At 39.4% G+C, this 16,284-nt stretch overlaps 2 protein-coding genes across 2 annotated transcripts in view; both read right to left on the minus strand.

The window, feature by feature from the left end:
* Positions 1 to 11,782, minus strand: part of si:dkey-61l1.4 (collagen alpha-1(I) chain) — a 65,971-nt gene extending 54,189 nt beyond the window's left edge. The window contains exon 1 of the mRNA XM_042321266.1: positions 11,758 to 11,782. Within this exon, the coding sequence (XP_042177200.1) occupies positions 11,758 to 11,782 (25 nt within the window). The remainder of the gene's footprint in view (positions 1 to 11,757) is intronic.
* Positions 11,783 to 12,747: 965 nt separating this feature from the next.
* Positions 12,748 to 16,284, minus strand: part of LOC112232795 (voltage-dependent N-type calcium channel subunit alpha-1B-like) — a 102,439-nt gene continuing 98,902 nt past the window's right edge. Inside the window, exon 45 of the mRNA XM_042321268.1 lies at positions 12,748 to 15,918. Coding sequence (XP_042177202.1) covers positions 15,346 to 15,918 — 573 coding nt within the window. The 3' untranslated portion in view covers positions 12,748 to 15,345. The remainder of the gene's footprint in view (positions 15,919 to 16,284) is intronic.

Genomic DNA, 16,284 nt, shown 5'->3' on the forward strand with positions numbered 1-16,284 from the left:
CAAAGAGCCTATTGGCATGGAGGTGTTGTCTAATTGTAGATTTGGAGACTTGGTGACCCCAAGATGTGGCCAAGTTCTGTAATTCTCCAACAGTGGCCCCTTGTTCTTTTCTTTGCCTCCCAAACCATCTTTCACATGGTGTATGGGGACAAGATAATCTTGGGTCTTCTTCCAGGCAAGTTTACCACTGTTGCAGTGGTTTAAACTTATTAATTGTTGCTCTAATAGTGTTGAGGATTATTTGTATCCATTGCCTAATTTATGAAAGTCAAAAACCATTTATCATTTGAGAGTTCTTTGCCTTTCCCCATGGTGATGGATGACAAATGGATTTTACCTGAGCGTTACCTCATTTCTATAGGAAGCCATGATAGGCCACAATACAGTTCCTTAAACTGATATGAATGCAAATGAAATGTTAGATTTTATCTTTAGGAGTGCCAATAAGTTAGACACTTACCTTTTTGAGATTTTTAAAAACTTGTTAAATAAAATCTCTTTCTCTGAGCAATTGTATTAGTATAAAATAATATAATTGTCCCATTTTTTGGAAAATACAATATAGATTTTTTTGCCCTTTAATCAAGGGTGACAATCATTTTGGATTTGACTATATTCATATCGGCACCCAGAACAAAATCAGCTACTTTTAATGTTAAAGCTATAATATGTAACTTTTTGGGCGACCGGTCTAAATTCACATAGAAATGTGTGTTATAGATCTATAATTTTAATTGAAAGCAAGTCTAAGAAGTGGTAGATCTGTTCTATGTGCACCATTTCTATGCTTCACGCTCTTAAGTTTTGTTTTCGCGTCTTTTATTTTCGGATTTGTACACCAGTTTTAAACAGCTGAAAATATAATATTTGGTTATGGAAAATATATTTCACAGCTGTTTAGATGGTACAATGATTCTCTACACTCTACTTGATTGTTTTGTTACAAACTGAAATTAGGCAAACTGTTGTAATTTTAGCAACCAGGAAATGGCAGAGAGATTTCTGCATAGTGTATCTTTAAGGCTGCCACAAGAGACTAGCCTACTACACAAGTCAGTAGATAATATTATACCGTTTTACAAATCATAGCCACTGATCACGTTTTACTATTAAACCTTTTCACAAATCATAGCCACGGATCACGTTTTACTATTAAACCTTTTCACAAATCATAGCCATGGATCACGTTTTACTATTAAACCTTTTCACAAATCATAGCCACGGATCACGTTTTACTATTAAACCTTTTCACAAATCATAGCCACTGATCACGTTTTACTATTAAACCTTTTCACAAATCATAGCCACTGATCACGTTTTACTATTAAACCTTTTCACAAATCATAGCCACGGATCACGTTTTACTATTAAACCTTTTCACAAATCATAGCCACGGATCACGTTTTACTATTAAACCTTTTCACAAATCATAGCCACGGATCACGTTTTACTATTAAACCTTTTCACAAATCATAGCCACGGATCACGTTTTACTATTAAACCTTTTCACAAATCATAGCCACGGATCACGTTTTACTATTAAACCTTTTCACAAATCATAGCCACGGATTACGTTTTACTATTAAACCTTTTCACAAATCATAGCCACTGATCACGTTTTACTATTAAACCTTTTCACAAATCATAGCCACGGATCACGTTTTACTATTAAACCTTTTCACAAATCATAGCCACGGATCACGTTTTACTATTAAACCTTTTCACAAATCATAGCCACGGATCACGTTTTACTATTAAACCTTTTCACAAATCATAGCCACTGATCACGTTTTACTATTAAACCTTTTCACAAATCATAGCCACGGATCACGTTTTACTCTTAACATTTCTGTTGAGATGGATTTCACAAAAAATGCCTTTTATAGGCCTAGTATTTTATGACATGTACTCAAATAGTCTTTCATAGTTCACTGTTACAAGCACAAAGCACAAGCATCCCACCAATGGAGCTGGAATGAGGTCTGTCAAGTATGTACTTTGTAGATTTTTATAGGACTTGACCTCTGATGTTGACACATGATTTCCGTGCTGACCCCCCAGGGCCAGCCTTGTGTTGCCCCGTCCTCCTCAGGGGCTGACAGCGTCTAGGGGGGCAGACTGCCACAACATGACATTACAGCATGACTTCAGTATGCCAGGGCTCCAGCTGGGTAGAACCTGCCCTGGCGGAGCCAAACAGCCATGGCACTGTGCACTTGAAAACCATCAGGAGGAAATCCATCATTCTTACAGTACATTGCACTGCGCATCACAGGCAATAACTACATCTGAGTGAGCCTGAGAGCTATTGAGCTGCTCCTTTCTAGTTGCTGCAGTTGGACAAAAATATTTTAACAAGAGTTTTACAATGCGGTCATGAGATGCAGGTTTAACTTGAAACTTGAAATTTCAATGGTCTCCTCACTGTAGGTGGAGTATACATCATAAATGGTGTGTGTGTGGGGGGGGGCTCGTCTGTGAGTTACAACAATAATTGAGGGAACACTAGCCGTGAGTGTTCTCAAAGCAAGGAGGTAGGTCTAGGTCTGAATGCCAGTGCTGTTGCAGCCAAATCCACCAAGTGTGTTTGCAAAGTAAAGCTATACTCTGCATTTGGCATCTATAAAGGAAATCCAGACTGACATATGCCCCCTTTATACATTTGAGAATAATGTTGTGTTAATTTTAATCTGGATAGACATCATAGAGATCAATAAATGTTTTGGGTAGGGGTTGGTGTGTTGTGAATATGAAATAATGCCATATGGAATATTCAGAGCAACAAGGCAGGCAGATCATAATAGTATAATGTATGTAATTTCTGTCTGCCTAAACCAATTTGTGATCAATTATAAATTGCTGCATCTGAAATCAAGGTTGGAAATGAAATAGCCTACTTGGAATTTCGGGTTTCCCATGAGCTAGCTAATGATGCCAAGGAAAGTCAGTGATTGTTATTAACCACAACATATCTCCCTTAGTCTCCAACAGGCCAGCCCCTGTCTGACTCCTGCGAGGCTAAATCCATTCAGCACCTCAGCTCAGCCAACTGTTGTTCTTGGATATCCCTGGCCCGAACCGTCGGTCCATAATTGAAAAGACACTGCAGCTCTTAGTGGAGCTTTTCACAGTTCTGACTGGTGTTTGGAGAGCCAGGTCACTGATGTCAGGACCCAGACCCCCAGACCAGGAGACAGCGATAGAATTCAGGTCAGGGAGGATTTAAGTAACAAACCCACACAAACCAAATGTGGCCCTGTGGAGAGGGCTGGCTATGCAGGTCAGTTGAAAGTGAAGTAAAGATATAGTCAAGTCAATCAAATCAAATCAAATTGCAATTGTTACATGCTTCGAAAACAACAGGTGTAGAGGAAGAGTGAAATGCTTACTCCTTTTCCAACAACGCAGAGTAGAAATAGTGACACAAGGAATAAATACACAGTGAATAACGAATAACAATAACGAGTAAAAAATAACATGGCTATATACAGGGAGTACCAGTACTGAGTTTATGTGCAGGGGTACTATCTACATATAGGTAGGGGTAAAGTGACTCGGCAACAGGATAGATAATTGACAGTAGCAGTAGTGTATTTGGTGAGTGTGTGTGTGTGTGGCGTCAGTATGCATGTGTGCGCGTGTTATGTGTGTGTGGGAGTATCTAGTGTGTGTGTGTTTATCTTCATGCATTGGGGTGTCATTGTAAGTATATGAGAGTGTGTGGGTAGTGTCCAATGTGTGTGCATAGAGTCAAGTCAGTGCAGGAGAGAAAAATAATAATAAAGCGAACTGGATGGAATATGGGGAAAAATGCAGTCAATTATTGTTTTTATCTTCAACAAAGAAAATTCTACCAAAAATAATTTACTGAAACTTGTTACTAATAACAGAGTCATGATGAGTCACCAAAATATATTTTGAAAGAGGAATCAAAGTACTTTTAGCATATGTTTTCATTTCTCCAATTAATAATAAAATGAACAGCTGTACAGAAAGACTAATGTGAAGCCCAAATTACAGAGGAGGAACTTCTTGATGCAAATAAAGCCTTTAAGTCTGGCAAAACCAGGGCTGGATGGGATACCGATTGAGGTATACCAAACCTTTTAGATGTACTCAGACGACTGTTATTAGCATGTTTTAACCACTCCTATAAAAATGGTAGATTAGCAGATACTCAAAAAAAGGTCTGATTTCATTACTACTGAAAGAGGACCCAAGTGGTAAAAATAAACATCCAGTCCATTTAAAAAATTTGAGGTCCCTTACACTTCAGTGTTGTGATGCCAAAATTCTAGCAAAATGCATAGCGCAAGGAATTAAAAAGGTATTGTCGGATATTACTCAACCGATCAGGTTTTCGACATGGACAATAATTTGGAGATAATATAAGACAAGTACTGGAAACAATAGAACACTATGAAAAATCTGGGAACCCAGGCCTGATATTCATACCTGACGTTGACAAGGCTTTTGATAAAGTACGACTGGAATTTATATATAAATACCTGGAATATTTCCATTTTGGAGAATCTTTTATACACTGGGTAAAAGTTATGTATAGTAATCCTAGGTGTAAAATCGTAAATAATGGCTACTTCTCAGAAAGTATTAAACTGTCAAGAGGTGTAAAACAAGGTTGTCCACTATCAGCATCTCAATTTATTATGGCCATCAAAATGTTAGCGAATTAATATCAGATCCAACAATAATATCAACGGGCTAGAAATCCAGGGGTTAAAAATAAAGGTGTCATTGTACGCTGATGATTACTGTTTTTTTTTAAATACACAATTTGGATCCTTCCACAGCCTCATAGAGGATCTAGATAATTGTTCTAACCTCTTGATTACAACCAAATTATGATAAGTGTACTATATTACTGTGTAGTTTATCTATAAAATGGTCTGACGGTGAAGTGGACATATCCTGAAAAAAAGTATCTCCCTACAATACATTTTTAATAGAAAGTTAGCTCTGACGAATGCCGTGAGGCCGATACGTAAGCTTATTAAATATCAGTGATACTATCAAGAGCAGTGTGCGATTACCTTTTTCCTTCAATAGAAAGTTAGCAAAAATAGATACGATCTGCTACCATGGAGAGGAAAATACCTGTCTATTTGTGGAAAAATCACCCTGATTAACTGTTTAGTCATTTCCCAGTTTACCTATTTGCTTTTGGCCTTGTCTTCATTTAGCAGCTTGTTTTTAGACCTCTCACTAAAGTTTTCAGTCTTACAAAAGTTATACTTAAATCCAAAACAGTTCTCAAGCAGATTAGTAAGAATGTCTCACCCCATGTTAAAACCTTTCTGGCGCAGGCGTCCCGCTGGCGACCCACTTCAATAACATCCGGTGAAATTTCAGAGCGTGAAATTCAAATGACATAAATGGAAATATTTAACATTCATGAATATACAAGTGTGATACATTAAAAAAAAGCTTAACTTCTTGTTAATCCAGCCGCTGTGTCAGATTTCAAAAAAGCTTTACCGCGAAAGCACACCATGCGATTATCTGAGGACAGCGCCCTGCATATAAAAGCATGAAAAACATTTTTCAACCAGGCAGGTGCGCCACGAAAGTCAGAAATAGCGATATAATAAATGCCTTACCTTTGAGGATCTTCTTCTGTTGGCACTCCAAAAGGTAAATTCCATCTTTATATCCCCAGAAACTCAGTTTAGCTGGTTCGCTTCATTCAATAATCCACCGGTTTCCCTCCTTCAAAATGAATCCCAAACGTTACCAATAAACTTCTCCAAACAAGTCAAACAACGTTTATAATCAAACATCAGGTATCCTAATATGTAAATAAACGATCAATTTTAAGACGGAGAATCGTTTTTGTCTTTACCGAAGATAGACAACAAAGAACACACTCTCATCCACGCGCATGAAAACACTACAGCCAAAATGGGAGCCACTTAGAAAAACTACAAATTCTAGCTAATTTTTCCAAAAATAAGCGTGAAACTCTTTGTAAAGACTGTTGACATCAAGTGGAAGCCCTAGGAACTGCATTATAGGAGGATTTCGCCTCATAATAAACATGACAGCCATTGGAAACAGTGGTAGGCTGAAACTTTTTTGGGTGGTTTGTCCTCTGGGTTTTACCTGCCATATCAGTTCTGTTATACTCACAGATATTATTTTAACAGTTTTAGAAACTTTAGATTGTTTTCTATCCAAAGTATATGCATATCCTAGCTTCTGGGCCTGAGTAACAGGCAGTTTACTTTGGGCATGCATTTCATCCTGGAGTCAAAATACTGCCCCCTAGCTCAAAGAGGTTAATTAAACAAAGTCCCTTTTCCCTTTATTCAGATTAAAACCTCTTTCAGTTATTTGAAAATTAAATAATCTCCAAAATATTGCTATTTTTAAAACAAGCCATAGAATTTGGTTGCAATTTCAGTTTAATCCACCAGAAAAGACAGAACACATATTAACCAAATATTATGGTTAACTCAAATTTACTAATTGATTAAAAAAAACAATATAATCTTTGTAAATTATGTCATAAATAGGGCTGGTGGCGTTATGTCACACATGCAGCTAACAAATATACAGTATATGGAAATGTCTGCTCTACTTAAAATTACAACCAACTAATTGAAGCATTACTGCACAAATGGAAGAGGGAAGTGAAAGGGGGAGAAAGTAAGGGAGGAGACAGCAGGCGGGGTACAAGTCAATATTAGCAAGGTGTTATTAATGTTTTGTACACTCAGTGTATATTATCCATGTCCTCGTTCAGCCACGACTGTAAGAAACATATATAGGGCCTCCCGGGTGGCGCAGTGGTTAAGGGCACTGTACTGTGCCATCAAGGGCGCCAGCTGTGCCATCAGAGACTCTGGGTTCGCGCCCAGGCTCTGTCGTAACCGGCCGCGACCAGGAGGTCTGTGGGGCGATGCACAATTGGCCTAGCGTCGTCCGGGTTAGGGAGGGCTTGGCCGGTAGGGATGTCCTTGTCTCATCGCGCACCAGCGACTCCTGTGGCGGGCCGGGCGCAGTGCACGCTAACCAAGGTTGCCAGGTGCACTGTGTTTCCTCTGACACAGTGGTGCGGCTGGCTTCCGGGTTGGATGCGCGCTGTGTTAAGAAGCAGTGCGGCTTGGTTGGGTTGTGTATCGGAGGACGCATGACTTTCAACCTTCGTCTCTCCCGAGCCCGTACGGGAGTTGTAGCGATGAGACAAGATAGTAGCTACTAAAACAATTTGATACCACGAAATTGGGGTAAAAGGGGTAAAAATAAAAAATAAAAAGAAACATAGAATATGTTATAGAACAAGTTTTTCGGGTCTTGTTGATTTTTCGGGTCTTTCGGGTCTTGTTGATAGTCTCGAACAAGTTTGTTCTCCAGTGACTGCACATTTGCCAATGTGGGCCTTGCACTTTTTCTTTCAAGTCCCGGGATTAAGGCCTAGTCCGGAGTAAGCAGAATGTCCAGATATGCCGACTCGTAGAAATGTTCATCCAAATCAAGGTTTGTAAATGCTGTTCTGATGTCCAGAAGCTGGTTACGGTTATAGGAAATGATAGCAGTGACATTATGTACCAAACAAAGTTGAGATCAGTGTTAAAAAACCCCACAGAATTGGTCAAGAGGAGCCCGTAACATGGCTACTACCCACCGCAGAGCCATTGTGTGTAAGCGTAAATAAGAACTTGGAATGCTTTTCCAGTGTTCATTTTCTAAATTGTAATTACTTCGCTACTATGGCCTATTTATTGCCTTACGTCCTTACTCCATTTGCACACACTGTATATAGATTATTCTATTGTTATTGACTGTACTTTAGTTTATCCCATGTGTAACTCTGTGTTGTTGTTTTTTGTTGCACTGCTTTGCTTTATCTTGGCCAGGTTGCAGTTGTAAATGAGAACTTGTTATCAACTGGTTAAATAAAGGTGAAATAAAACACTTAAAAAAACATAAGCAAGGTTAATTAATCTAAACACTGCCTTGAGTTCCTGAGCCATGATTAAAATTCACACAGATGACAGTGAGCATTTATTCATTCTAAGCCACAGCATAACAAGTTTGTAGATTTCTGCCAACAGCAGAACTGCAATTATCCTGCCTACTTAAAATTCTTTAGCAATCACCTCACCAAATAGGCCACCTAAGCAGACAGGCATGATGATAACTCACAAGAGATGACATTGGGACAGCTGGATGGCTAAAGCCAAATACTGTAAAGTTTTAGCTGTAACTCCCAATACAGTACTTAACCACACATAACAATGTCATAATTCAACATGGCCTTCTAAAATTGTGAGGACATGTCTGACATTTCAGAGGGGTTTTAGCCACCACTGTTGGTTTCCAAACTGAGCAACCTGAAAAATTAATTATTTTGTCCAGCATGTCTAACGCAGGTTGGCGTTTATTGTCATGAATCTTGCTTGCCCTGGAGGCAGAACTGAGTGATTTCTTCTAAATGCGCCAGCTGCAAAGTCAAGATTGTCTATATCGTAAGTCATGAAAACAAAAGCACTTAAAAAAAAGTTTTAAGGTTAGTGTTAGGCATTAGGGTTAGCAGTGTGGTTAAGGTTAGGGTTAAGGCTAGGGTTAGGTTTCAAATCTGATTGTATGACTTTGTGGCAGTGCCAGTTAGTGATCACTCCGTAGAGCTGCCTACAAGGCAAGATTCATAACAATAAATACCAACCTGCATGTCTAGCATGGATAGCCCTCCCAAATGTATTATATAATTATTGTGACTCAATCTGACAATCGCTCAGAAAATCATGTTTTCATGTTTCCCCTGAATGTCAAGTTTCTAAAATATTCTCAGCCATAGTTCCACCAGGTGCCCCTGGCCTGGCCTATGTAATGCTGCCCAAACACACAATCAGCAGGGAGATGTTATTCTCCCCTGGACACATAGTTATGGTTATCAAACCAGGATAACATTAATTACTGTCTTTATGTCTGGCATTCAGGCCTCAGTAGTCTGGAGTGGTGCCCCTCAGACCCAGACAGCACAGACGCTTTGATCTGCACTCAATGACACTATATAGGAACAGAGAGCAAACAGATCTCGTTCCTGTCCAAGCCAGTTAATTATACAATTAAAACATGACATTACATACCATAATTTACATGGTTAATCATTGGAATTACTTTGTTCCGATGTCACATAGCAAAGCTTTAATAACAGATAGATTAGAAAAACATAGCTGTTACCTCATGGATATTGAATTTTTTTAGCACAATAATTATCACTAAAATGTGAATAAATAAATCTCAGTAAGGTTATGGTCGATATTCTGCAATATAGCTTTCTTTAGAGATACTGGAACCAGTATCTTTGCATAGGCTAATTGAAAGTCTATTCACAGAAAAAACTGCTCAAGCAACAGTGTGCTAAGTGGGCTTGGGTTCTGCAATCCAACCTAACCCAAGGGACCCTCTTGTAACAATGTGGGCAGCCGTCCCTTGCTCTATTCAATGAACCAACATGGTCGCCAAGAGGCAGAACCAGACTTCATGAAGGAGCTTTAAACAAACCAACTCAACTGGAAACACCCCACATAAATGTCTGAGCAGAAAGAGACACTTCAGGTCTTTCCCTTTGGTGACCAAAATCACTATGGGATTATGAACAGGTCATAGTAGATGGGAAGGGGTTCTTTGAATGACACATAATTATTCCCTTCCTCCCTCATTCTCATACAGTCCAGTCTATAACTGGCTCTCCCAGGCCAGACCAATTAATTCTGACCCTGAGCCTGTGGGCCTGTTCGCTCGCAGAGCTGCACTGGGAGCAGCTGGATGAAATGTGGCTCATGAGATCTTATGGTAACACAAGCACTATTAGAAAACATTATAAGCATATTTCCCCTTCACATATGGACAGCGTTGTATAAGAGCAGATATTATGGAATGTTGGAATGAGGTGGTGACATTCTATGGGAAATGATGGTAATTACTTAACTCTGTGTTTACTGTCTGAGGCTACTATGCATATTCTGTAGCCTATATGAACCAAATTCTATACTTATTGATTTTCACAGGTACAGCAGATAATTAAGTGATAGCCGGTGTTAGGATATATTTGCATGGGTGTGGCAAACTGTGCCAATATATCTTCCAAACACCGGCTTTGAGGGCATTATCACAACAACCTATTCAAATTATAATTGACATATTTTCATTAAAAAAGTAATTATTTTGATGAATTTATTCATACTATTTCATCCTTTCACGAGATATAATCCCGACACAAATCTAAGGTTGCTACCCAAGCTGGCTGGTTGTTTGTACTGTCGGTTTGGTTGCCAGAGACGTGACCCAGTTGTTAAGTCTTTTTGTCCTGTATCTATGGACGTTCGTTCACTCTAAATGTTTCATTGCCATATTGGCTGGCAACGTTCTTAAACCTTGCTTGCTAGCTAGCCAACTACAGCTAACCTTTCAGGCATGTTAAACAGTGCAGCCAGAATAACAGAAAAGTAGCCCCATTTGTGTTTGTTTAAGCTGTTTTCTAGTGACATTTATTTGGATACATCCATAACAATGAGTTAATGATGCGTGATTTCGCCTAACATAGAAATGTGCTCTCTCATCAGAGGAGGTAGCCAACAACACAGCTAACACAATCACTACAAACTGAAGTTGGAAAGACTGCAAACTATCTGCATTTCATTTAACCTGTTTTCTATTGACATTTCTTTGTATATATCCATAAAAATTATGCCAGCTGATTCATGATTTCAACTGGCTGACAAAAGTTGTCTGCCTGTGTGTTTCATCCCAACATGTTCGTTACTAAGGGACAGCTGGAGAACGAATTTCAATATGGTAACAATGTTGCAAATGTTGAAGAAACAGACTGCAAGGTTTATACAAATCTCCATTGTTGAAAACCAAATGCTAATCTAAAAGACATGGGAGACAATGTCTAGATGCTTTTATAGTGGAGATCAAGTTTATAAATTGCTTGGCTGGGCTGATGAGTCAGTGGATTGGGCAGTCAGATGGAATAGAGTAAATAGGCATTTCAACGTCATAGTTTTAGCCGGTGGGAGCTTGTGGAACAGACATCGGCTGGAATGCGGTTTTAACCAATCATCATCCAGGATTAGACCCACCCATTGTGTAATTAAAAAATAAGACCCGAGGGGTGTGGTATATGGGCAATATACCACAGCTAAGGCCTGTTCATAGGCACAATGCAATCCAGTTTATAATGGAGGTTAAACAACTCAACCTGCCTGCCTAGTGGTGCCTCCCTGAGCCTCTTTCCCTCAATGATAGCACAGGGAATGTTTGGAAAAGCATTGATTTTCTATTAGAACTAAGCAGAATTTCCAGAGTAAAACACATTATTCCCATCTTGCCTCAACATGATATAAACTATTATTACGCTATAACTGTAATACATGCTTGTTTGTGGTGACAATGTAGTTTACTAAAAATGATCAACAGCTGCTCCAAGTGGTTGAGCATGGTATTACTGCATCGTGAATATCAACGTCTAAACAGACTGGTGTACAGAAATATGGGCTACTTAAGTTCGTAATATTAGCAGTTGAGTTAGAACAGTGCACGAACTGTCTAAAATGTTTCATTCTATCATAGAAAATATTGCAAGAGAGATTAATTTTTTCAGACACCTGTTGAGACAACACATTTGCCAATACCAAATTCATATGAACGTTTTAGAAGATGGAGAAATAACATCAAAGTAGAACGATACAAAGTACGTGTGTGATACATTGATGTGCTTTGTCTTACCTTTCCCAAGATTCTCCGAGCCCATATCCTGTTCAAAATCATCAATAGCGGCTTCAAGAGAGTAAATAGCCACTAATAATATCATCAATTCTATCGGATATAACATAGCTCTTGTTCTGTTTAGATACACAACAGCAATGACAACAAAAGTAACAAAACATTATCATTAATTCAAATATCTTTGTGGAAAGACTCCTCTATATGTTAGGTTGTCAATATGACTTTACATCGAGAAAACGGAGGTATGTTTGTTGGTAAAGTGCTATCTTGTTTTAGGCAGGCTCGAGATAGTTGATGCTTCAACCGTTTCCCGCGACTCGAGCATCACCGGGATGTTGAACCTTGTGTATTTTGGGAAATGTCTCCGCCCACTGTGGGCTGTTGACCAATGACATTGCGCCGTTGACACCTACAGAAGATACACCTTCACCCATCCATCCTAAATCGATAAACATCAACTGGTCATTCATTGTCTGCTTATCCCGTAAATAAAACATATTCCAGCTATTATACATATTGAAGCATGTTTGTTTCATATTATTTTTTTAATTCAAGGAACTTGGTTGCATACAAAATGTAAATGTAGAAACAACTTCAGAATTCTAAGTCTGGCCAATAAACATAATCAGGCAACAAACATCTCACTTTCAAGACCCAAATAATGTTCCAGCTCTGTTGCATGGCTGGAACTATCAACATTGTTCAATACTGTTTTTATATAAAGTTATTTTTCCAACAAACTCCACAGTTTATATCAAAGATCAATAAAAGTGAACAAGAAATGAACAGATGGCATCAAAAAGTACCAATATTTACATGCACATACATTGTCAGAACATGCAAACTTTATTTTCTCCAGAAGCCACATGTACACTGCAGTTGGTATGCAGAACGAGAAATAGGAACAGTTCAATGTTTGGCAACCAACTGTTAGAGACTAGGGTGTGGATATGTTTCTTATGAAATAAATAATACAAGAGGCCACAGAGATGAAGGAAGAGACTGATTGTATTGTATGTTTTTGACCCACTATGGCAACATGTCAACGGGTAATCAATTAATGTATCTGTACAATAATGTGGAGAATTTGTTCCTGTCTTATACAAAATAAAACCATTACAGTTTATTCAATATTTCTGAACACCCTCCTCTGAAGCGATCACCCCTCTCAGGTGACCTGACACGGAACAGATAGAAATAACCATAACATTGTTCACTTACTTTTTAAGACACAGGTTTACCTCTTGACATCATCAAAATGGGCAAATTGTATGCATGCAAATATATAGAAGTTGCTGTATTTCTAAATACTTTATGAATTTCCGCTTTACTCGTTGTGCCTAATGCATTTTTAAGTACATTTTTAGCATTTAAAAAAACAACGTTTTATATAAAACATTTGGTCACAATCATGCTGAAGAATGAATCTGGAGATCTCAGCACGTAAAGCTACAGAATGGATGAAGTATATGACCTTAGTGTCTTGTTGCATAGCCCTACTTTCCCTGTCATCAAAACCCTGCTTCTGGGAAATATGCAGTACAGAGCCCAGACGAGTGTGTGGTCATGGCAACACCTGGTCCAACCTACAGTATCTCCGCTACTATCAATAATTGAGCAACACCTTCACTGGAGTAGAGCATACTTTATACAGCATACCTGGTTACATTCCACCCCCAATGTACTGTAGAATAGAAAAGTGCAGAAACTTTTAGCTATCCAAGAATTACATCATCCATCCCAGGGCAACATTTTCAATGATATTATATTACTATCCATGTATAATATCTGAAGCTTTTTAGAGGCAGATGTGAATCATCAACATCAGCGGTTATCATGGGATGGGTAGATAGAAAGATAGAAGGTGTGAACCAGATTTATATTATAATCTGACAGCTGGGAAATCCTCTTCTTAAAAATGGAAGCTTAGATCGGGGGGCAGATCTTAGTCACGTGGGTCCGAGCCAATGGGGAGACTTAAACCTTACCACAAAGGGGTCTGAGCCAATTGAGAGACACAGAGGGTGCTAGGGCCCCAACTCAGCACACTCTCTCATCAGGGATCTGTATTCATCGTTGCTTCTCAAGAACATCCATCCAAAAAGTGCACACTGTTTGTTTATCATCAGATTCCTTATGTTCTTTACTGAGTCTGCAGTTCTAACATTGAAACAGAAGGCAATACAGAGGTTGCAATGCTATCGCAGTTGAGTATCCTCACAAGGAAAATAAATATACACTACTACCTCTTCATAACTGTGGTCAACCAGGTTTATGATTTAAACATGCAGTTGTGTTACTCTGATAATGTCTTCCTAACTGGACTGATATGCTACTAATGCAATTAATGCATGTTTGTTACGTGTTCATGATATATGCTTTTGCACTAGCTTTCATTGTACCCCTCACATTGATTAAATATATTTACCAAAAAGACAATTAAACAAGAAAAATATCAGCAATCATAAGGTAATTAGTAATTTCATTTTTCTCAAATAAAAGTCAGCGTTTCTCAGATAAGGCTGGCTGTACATCTTGTTCTCCTGCAGAACTAGCCAATTGAACAAACTGCTTAAGTGTTGATGCTTTCCAAAAACGGTTGACTTTGCATCTTTACTACAGTATATCTAAAAAGGATAGGCACTTTGTATTAAACATTGGAAGCAGAGAGTATGTAAGAAACATTAGACCTGAAATTATGACAAACTGTAAGCAATTTACATAAGCTAAGTGTTTTTTTTTTTACATCATACAGAAAATGCAGACAGTGAAAAGATAACATCTACAATAGTTTTATATAAAACAAATAACATTTCATTTCCATTCCTAATTTCTCTCTAGTAGTGGTAGTAAAGTTTGATGGTTCAACAGCAGCAAATCAACAATCATTGTCTGGAATGACAGCATCGATCCCTCTGCTCTATCAGGCTGTATCTTCTGACAGGAAGGGAATGGGCTACTATATAATGGATTGGGCTACTGTAAATCCCTTTATATTATCGAATGGTAAGAGTCCCAAAGCAAAGCAATAGCTGTTTAGGATATTTTCCAGTGTGTTTCTTAGGGAAGTTTCAATAAGTATTTCCTAATCATGTGGTATTACACTTGCTTAACAGTGTCTAGGTATTGTCATGGGACTTTCCATTGAGCCGATCATTCTGCTCATCGCAGAGACAGCAAAGAGGGCTGCTGCTTACCCATCTCTACTCTGTGTACCTGTAGGAGGGTTTCTTATGCCACTATCTGGGTCAATATCAAGACTGAAAAATAATTACATTTGATAAAGAAGCAAAGCAAAAGTGCCCTCAATGAAAAATGCCATTGTCTTCAGTGCATAAGACACCTTACAGTTGGTCAGATCCAACTGAATTACCAACAATTCACCAAATACACATCCACTTTCATATTCATCCAGGTCCTAAAAATGCTGCTGTTTTGTTCACATTCAAATGAATTCCACCCCTCCATGATTTATTTCCCATAATTAGCTTATCATACAGCAACCGTGTAAACTAAAACCTTCAAAAAAGATGATAAAACTCATCACGATTCCTCAAAATGCATTAAAAACATCTGTTCAAAGCCATGCTAGCACCATTCATCCTCCTCTGCCTCGTGATAGTACCTGTGTGGCCTGGCACCAGAGTCAGAGCCCAGGCTGGCTTTGCCATTACCACCAAAGGTAAAGTGGCATTCGTTAGGCACCACACGTCTCTTCTGGGGTGGTGGAGGCAGGTGGAGGGCCCCCGGCCTCATTTGAGGACGTGCAGTCCGAGGGGAGCGTGCTCTGGCAGCATAAGGGCTCATCAGCTCGTCCCAGAGGTTGCAGTAGGGGCTACCCTGGCCCTGGGGGTCACTGTGACTATAGCCCAGGAAGGGCTCAGAGCTGATGCGGGTGATGGGGGAGGGGATGTGAGAGGTGCCACTATGCAGCAGGGCATTGTGCTCAGACAGCCCACGGCTCAGCCGGCCAGGACTCAGGGTGGGCAGGCCGCTGCCACACTGGGCAGACATAAAGTGCACAGGGGAGGAGTTTGCAGTCTTGAACGTCACCCCGGGGCGGGGGGTCAGGGGGGTCTGTGGGAGTTGCCTGCGTCCACGGCGAGGTGTGATAGCCCCTGAGGTCAACATCACTGGGCTGCCTTTAACCGAACCACTACCCTAGATGAAAATTGGACAAATCAATTTGAAACAATAAATAAATAAAAAAGATGAGACCGCACAGGAGAGGAGGTGACAGGGGGACAGGGTCACCAGAACGAAGGAAAGAGGAGAGATGGTAAAGAAAGAGAGCATAGTGGGAAAGGACAGACAAAACAACCAGGAAGGACAGAGAGATGAAAGGACAGGACAGTCATTGATGGGAGGGAAAAGATAGAAGACAGACAAAAGGGACAGAAAATGGTGAAGAAGAAGAAGAGTGGAAAGAGAATTGAAAGGCCATGAGTGGTTGCACTAAAGGGCAGAAAGAAGAGAAAGTTGAGTTTCAGTGGAGACAGAAACAGAGAGCAGACAGAGCATCACTAA

This window comes from Oncorhynchus tshawytscha, linkage group LG04 (assembly GCF_018296145.1).
Source record: "Oncorhynchus tshawytscha isolate Ot180627B linkage group LG04, Otsh_v2.0, whole genome shotgun sequence".
NCBI lineage: Eukaryota > Metazoa > Chordata > Actinopteri > Salmoniformes > Salmonidae > Oncorhynchus > Oncorhynchus tshawytscha.